Below are 7,777 nucleotides of genomic sequence, written 5' to 3' on the forward strand. Positions count from 1 at the left end.
AAAATGATGAGAAATTTCCCTTATTTATCCTTAAATTTTAACTTATAAGTGTTAATCGAACGATGACTTAGATAACATTAACCGGTATAAATAAAAATCTAATAGTTCATCATGTGGAAAAATCATAAATTAGACCATGCAGCCAAATTATTCCATAAATCCACATTCGCCGCCAACTTAAATTTTCAATTACTGTCCCTTTTCTATTTTCTATATACAAATATACGATTTATCGTAAGCTATAAATATTCTTTAAATTTTATTTCTTTCATACAACAACTCACAATTCTTTCTTAATTCTCTATCGTCAATCTTCCAAACTCATATTTTATGAAATTTTATTTTAACTCTCTAAGTTGCTGATTGGAATTTACAATTCATATTTTAACACCTCTATTTACGTTCAATTTTTGCAATTTAGGACGATGCATTTGATATGTTATTTGTTCTTATTTGTTTTTTACAACGACAACATTGTCTTGTTTATCTTCTTCTCTTAAGAGGATATAATATGTTATTTTATGATATTGAGGATTAAAGACTTATAATGAAACGACATTACACGATATTTTGTTTCTCAAAAAGTTAACAAAAATTAGGAAATTATTTAAATTTAATATTTATCAGTAACCAATCTGAATGGCAAACAATAACCAACACAATTTGATTATAAAAAAGAAAAAACTCATAGGATAAAGGAATTACTGACTCGAGATATCTAAATGAGCAAAGAACTCCATGTAAATTATGTAAGAATTTTTAATAGACATTTGAACGTGGTCATGCAGGAACAAGAACCTTAATTCGACATAGCTATTAAACTTTAAATGGAACACTCTTGAAGAAAATTGTTATTTTGTTCATGTACAAGGTACATTAATTATAAACTAGTCATTTGTCAAATTGCTGAACTCCATTATTTTTTATGCCATTACCTTTTATTTTATGCTTAATTAACAATTTTGACATAATATGTTACCTATCCATTCACTGAACTGTCAGTATCGAGACAAGTTTACAATGTTGGCTGAGTACAAACCAACCTATTCAGGGCAGTCACAAGTTTGCTAAAGTTAAAAATAAAACTTAGCTTCTCACCGATTACATTAAAAGCGAAATCTTCAACTTTAAATACAATGCGAGCTGGAGCGATGATCCTAGATATGTAGTTAAATCCAATGTTGCTAGATAAACTTTGAAACATTACTTGATCAAGTGAATTATAGGCAATCTTATAGGCCAAGTAGTACTAATATATAACATGAGTCCCCTAAACACATGTTTAGGCACTGTGTATAACTTGTCTATAGATAAATAAGAATTTATGGTATGCCCACAACAAGTACGTAAAGGCTAAAGCGCACGCCAATAAATGCAAGATTATAGAACTAATTGATGCAAAAACTATAAAAATATTAAGTTCAATAAATTAGAAATCCAATTTCGCATTTACGCAAATGTGACCATGTCAGGGTACAAAACATTGCTAAAATCATAACTACCACGATTGAAACAAGTGAGGCAGGTTAATAGCATGTTTGACCGAGTTTCATTTTAGGCCAAAAATGCTTTTTCTTTTTTGCCAAAATTATTTTTGACTAAAAATTGAGGTGTTTGGCCAAGCTTTTGAAAAGAAAAAAAAAGTGTTGAGGAGAAGCCGAAGCAGTTTTTGAGAAGCAGAAAAAAATAACTTCTCTCCAAAAGCACTTTTCTGAGAAGCACTTTTGAGAAAAATACACTTAGAAATAATTTTCAAAAATTTGGCCAAACACTAATTACTGCTCAAAAGTGAATTTTAATTAATTAGCTAAACACAAATTATTTCTCCCCAAAAACACTTTTAAAAAAAGTACTTTTGAGAAAAATATTTTTTTCAAAATAAGCTGATTTTAGAAGCTTGGCCAAACATACTATAAAGCGCTAATCACTCAGAATTCTGATGGCGGTTTTAATCTCACAAGTCTTTTGATTCTGTCTTTCTCTGTATTTTCGAGCAACCCCTTCAAAGTAGAAAAGATAAATATATTAATTGATGAACATTTATGACATAATAAATGAAATAACAAACTCAAGTCTTTTGTAATTTATGCTATTGCCACTTATAACTAAAATAAAGATTAACTATTCAAGTATATTTTTATTTGTATAAATCCAAGCAAAATTTTCACAATAAAATAATGTGAAAACGTACCTTACAAACAATTTCATCTAAACACAAGCATATTTTCCCGTACTTGTCTAGGAAAAGACGTTCACTTGGAGGCTTTCCACATGCATCTCTCACAATTGAAGTAATTACATAGATTACTTCTGATACTTCAAAAGAAACCACAATATTAAATAATAATCGCATCAAAACTTCAATAACTTGGACAATAAAAATGGTTTTTGATTCGCTAGAATATTCGTGTACAACAAGAAATATTAAATAGCAAGTCACATGTCATTAAAAATGATTTTGGAATGTGTTTGGGTGTACGACCAAAGTCTCACATTAGTAACTGAAAAGAGATCGGACAACGTCACACTATGCTAAGTGTATATTTGGACTGGTTTAGTCAAACAATTGGTATCAGAGCCCAGGTTCGGCGGGACGAGTATATCGACGGACGACGACAGAGTAATGTTGTGGGGCTCGGTTTACTTTCCTTTACGAGCTCAGAGACGCACAAAAAAAGAAGAAGCTAGTTCCGGGTTTCGGTTGCCATAAATATTCTGACGGAGTGAGTGGCACATAATGGATCTCGAAAATTGACATGTGGATTGTGGTAGTGGCCATGTGAAGCTTGGTTCAAGAGAGAGACCCGCAAATTGTGGTAGTGGGCCACGCGGAACTTATTGGATGTGCGAATAAAGTTCTACATTGATAGATGAAAAAATTGAGAACCTACATATAAAGTATAAGAATCTCTTAATGGTATGTGATTTTTTGGGGAAAACCATGCATGCTTAGCTCAAAACGGACAATATCGCACCATATTAAGAATAACTTTGGACTGGTTTGAGCCCAACACAATGAAATGAAGCACAATAAATGATTAATACGAAGCTTAATATACTTACAAACAAGTTCATCGTATTCTTCTTTGCCAACCACATATATGCTGACACCTCCTAATATTGTGTATACCACATAAACTGATCTGGAGAAGAAGTAAAATTTTAAAACATAAGCTATTAAAAATAAAGAGGAAAGACTAGTTGCAAATCTTCAAAAATCTCCTTAGCTTAATTATTGTATTGCTAGAATATCGATATCATTTGGTTATATTAATACCATATTAAATAGAGTAACTAATTTACAAGCAATCAATACTTAATTAATCTATTAAATTTTATATCGTAAAATTAGGCAGAAAAATTATTTAAAATTTACATACTTGTGACAAGCTACAAGAAGCTCTTCATTTTTTACCCCTTTAAGATTTTCTGCTCCCAATCTAACTAAGAAAGACCGCCAATGTAGACTTTCTTCTGTTGGAACTCCATTGAAACTGCATGCAATGAAAAGGATATGAATCGGATTTGTGCTTGATATAAATTAAGTGATTAATTAATTCTTTGTTATTTATGAAGAAAAAGAGTTGCATAGTAGTTGCTCAATGAGAAATACGAACAAAAATTATTAGTATTAAAATTGATGAATGACACATAAATCACTTATACCCCATTCTATTGTTAAATTAAAGTTCATGTAAGATAATTTATTTTTTTGGGTGAGGTGGACCAATAAATATAAGGGAAAGGGAGAAGAAGAAGAGAGGAAAACCATAAGATCGAACCTCTTACAAATTAAGATTAGGCGTATAGTGGAGGAGTTCTGAGCTCCGATCCGCCACTATTTTTCAAAGTTACAGATTAAGATAAGTGATTTAAACTATCAATACAATAAGAGAACTGTATATATTAAATGTTCACAAGGAAGAAAAACGAAAAGAAGAGAAGTTTATTACAAAATAGTTATCGTAAAATAACATTCAAAAGAAAGAAGAGGTTGAAGTTAATTACCGTTCCACAAGTATATTACCCTCAGAATTGGCGATCAGTATAGCAAGCAACATGTTGCTTCTTTTTGTTTTTTCTTTCGAAAGAGAAACAAAGCAACAAAAACTAGCTAAAAATTAAGGAAGGAATTGTCGCGTAACTTTTTATTTAAGCTTCTATTTCGGATCAAAGTATTTCAAATCAACAGAACAAGACCAAGTCATCAGCAAGAGAGTAGGAAAATTTGTTGCGTTAGATAGGTATACTCTATTTCATTATGGAGTGCAAAAATATTACAATTGAATTCTATTGGTCAACGAACTACTGATTGAGAAACAAATTGATTCACTAATTTGCTATGAAATGCTCATATTGTACTTCTTTAACTTTGATTGTATCAAATACAACTATTATATACATTCTAAAAAAATATACAACTATTATGTATCTTTTGGCTCGTAAGGAGTGAAATTAAAAAGAAATTGAGTTTATATGTGAAAATGAGTGTAGAAAATGTTCAAAATATATAGATAATATTTTAATAAAATGCAGATATAAAGTAAGTGATCTTTTTTCTGAATATATATATATATATATATATATATATATATATATATATATATATATATATATATATATATATATATAAGTGGACGGCGTGCCATAAAACAAAAGGCGTAAAGTTTGAGGATGGTGAATATTGATTATATATCACTAACTCAATAAAAAAAGAATTTGTAAAATAGAACTCCTAGATTATTAGTTATTATCCTACTGTGATTGTATGAGGATTTCTGTAGGAATATTTTATGAAAATTATTGTTATTAATGCGACCTACTGAAAATAAATAAGTAACATAAAAATATTTTTATCATGATTTTTAAAATTTATGAAGTAACATAAATTGAAAAAAATGACGCTTTTAGTCTTCTAGAAATTTTGGAATAATGCGGTCGGCCTATGATTCCGAAAACAATTGTAAGTGACAACATAAAGCCAAAAAAGTTTAATATTGAGTTAATATTTTTCAAAAGAAGTAACTTAATTTATATAAAATATAATGAGTTGTCATTCGTTAGAATATATTCTGACTTCAACGATTCCATCCTTATTGTTTTAAGTTTTCTCTTAGCCAATTTAAACTTACTGTACTATAAATAATTTTACTTTATTATTATATTCTAAGAGTTTTGTCTACTTAAAAAATAACTTATTTTACGACGATTAGTTTAAAAAATAATTGAATTGGATCTTTTGCTATAGCTAAGTTTAAAACGTAATCATTTTTCCTTAATTCTAAAGAAAATAATGTATTTTTCTGCAAATTCTTAGTATTGGTTTATTCTGAGTTTCAATTATGCAATAAAAATTCTATTCTTAGAGGGTAAATATTTATCTGACATTTCACTTTGGATCTTTATATTTGAAGAATCACTAGTGTTCTTAACTATTGCTAATCACCTCTATCTCTTCTAAGTTTTGTTAATTATTTTTTCTAATTTTTGAGTATCATTTTTTTAAATAATATTATTTGAGTAGGAAAGTAGTTCAACTATAATAGTACAAAAAGTAAAAAATAACCATTAAAAATCCATCATTAATTGACACCGTGATGTTTAACTATTTATCATTCTATATTGCAGTTATTTAGATTTCAAATAGTAATTGACTTATGATATAAATAAAATAGCACATTCACAATTCCTTCCACGTTATTTAATTTCAAGAGTATTTTGACAAGTAATACGTTCAACATGCATTAAGTTCGTTATTAAAGTAAATTAATAAAGTCCTAAATATTACTAATACTTACACAATTCAAATAAGGAAAGATTTAATAATCAAAAGTTTAGTTGATTTTAAGATACTAAATATTCAGTTAATAATTAAATAACTTTTTTATCCGGTGTAAAATAAGTTTTAAATGGTAAAAAAAGCGAACGACGTTTCGCTAATGGGCTTCGTACTTTTAATATAATACAGATAGATAGATATAGATATAAATAGATAGATAGATAGGTACGAGTGTTGCGCGTGTACCCCATATTAATAAGTATAATACTTTAGAAAATCATAAATGTTATTAAATTATGTATACCTGACGTGCAAAATTAAATAAAATATGTTCTTTTAATACATATGTTTAGAAAGCACTTACCTAAATTTTTATTTTTGCAAAATAGGAGGATTTATTAAATATCATTTCAAAAATATTTCTAAAATTTAATATTAAGTTAAAGAGTATAATTATTATGAATATTGTTATAATTTTATCTAATTATAGTTTTTCGAATGTGTACCTATATTTTGGTATATAAATTTTATAGAAAAAGTTTTTGCTTAAAGGGTAATGACATACTATTGTATATCCAAAGAATCAAACATAAAACACTCGCGTCGGAATATTTATATATAAAGAATGTTCTTACGTGAAAATTTTCAAGACATGATACTTTTACATTTTCATCCCATTCGAGTAGACTTTTAATGGTCCGTTCCTCTCATAAATTGCTAACTATAGTTGTTTGATCATTGATATCATGTGATAGTTATTTCACTCCAAATGAAAATAACTTCATCATCCGTATAACAACTCTGACCAAGCAGAACGTCTCTGTCACGACCTAAAAATCAACCGTCGTGATGGCACATATTGTGAAACTAGGCAAGCCACTACTTAATTATCTCAACACATTAATAATTTTTAAAAATATAGGCGGAAACATTTAATATTTAAGAAAACCCTTTTTGGAACCGAAATAACCCGCAACACAATACAATTTATTCCAAAACCGGGGTGTCACCGAGTACATGAGCATCTATGTCAGAATACGGTCTACTACAATGTCTAAGGAGTAACAAAAAAAATGAAGTACAGATAAAGATAATGAAGGAGAGTCAAGGCATGCGAATGCCATGCAGCTACCTCGATAGTCTCCGAGATCCTGTCTCCTCAATCAGCAGTCGTCGTAACCAGAAGTACCTGGATCCGCACACGAGGTGCAGGGTGTAGCGTGAGTACAACCAACTCAATAAGTAACAAGCCCAAACTGTGGGCTGAAAGTAGTGACGAACTCAACCAACATAATTCAATATAGAAAATAACAGTGCAGAAATGTAGACATGCTTTCAAGTTCGATAGATATCTTAAAACAGTAAAATAGATCAATCTGAATGATATGAAAAATATAACTCCTCTATTTCTACTATGCCAATACACATGCTGTATGTGATATATCATGCTGACAGCCTCATGTGCTCACACTCTCAAATGCTCAATCACTCGGTACTGTATATAGCCCAAAACGGCCCAAGGAAGATCCATCCCGAAATATATACATCACTGACCATCAGTCACCCAGTATCGAGTAGGGCAAATCCAGCCCGTGGAGAAGATCCATCTCCAAGTATAAAATGCTTCGGACAAGATCCATGTCCAGGGAAGATCCATCCCTCAATAATATCAACTGCGCTCACTGGGGGTGTGTGCAGATTCTGGAGGGGCTCCTTCAGCCCAAGAGCTATCACAAATCAGTATAACCGCTGAGGCATGCAACCCGATCCCATAAATGTCACTCATAATCAGACCCTCAGCCTCACTTAGTCATCAATCTCTCCAGTCTCTCTCTTACGGGCTCACAATGTCATGATACTAGCCTGAAAAATAATGACATGATGTATCAATAATTAACAACAGAGACTGAGATATGATATGAAATGAATGAATATGACTGAGAACAAAATATCAATGAAATCAGTAAGACAAGAGCAAGAAACGACCACTATGAGTCC

At 30.2% G+C, this 7,777-nt stretch overlaps 1 protein-coding gene across 1 annotated transcript; it reads right to left on the minus strand.

Annotated features, from left to right (window-relative positions):
• Positions 1-1,405: 1,405 nt before the first annotated feature.
• On the minus strand, positions 1,406-4,139 carry LOC107791765 (uncharacterized). The gene is made up of 5 exons (XM_016613898.2): positions 4,009-4,139; positions 3,381-3,494; positions 3,064-3,143; positions 2,192-2,316; positions 1,406-2,000 (listed from the first exon to the last, which is right to left on the minus strand). Exons 1-5 carry the CDS (start codon positions 4,059-4,061, stop codon positions 1,929-1,931), a joined length of 444 nt encoding a protein of 147 aa, XP_016469384.1. The 5' UTR covers positions 4,062-4,139; the 3' UTR covers positions 1,406-1,928.
• Between the last annotated feature and the right edge of the window lie 3,638 nt (positions 4,140-7,777).

This window comes from Nicotiana tabacum, chromosome 13, assembly GCF_000715075.1.
Source record: "Nicotiana tabacum cultivar K326 chromosome 13, ASM71507v2, whole genome shotgun sequence".
Classification (NCBI taxonomy): domain Eukaryota; kingdom Viridiplantae; phylum Streptophyta; class Magnoliopsida; order Solanales; family Solanaceae; genus Nicotiana; species Nicotiana tabacum.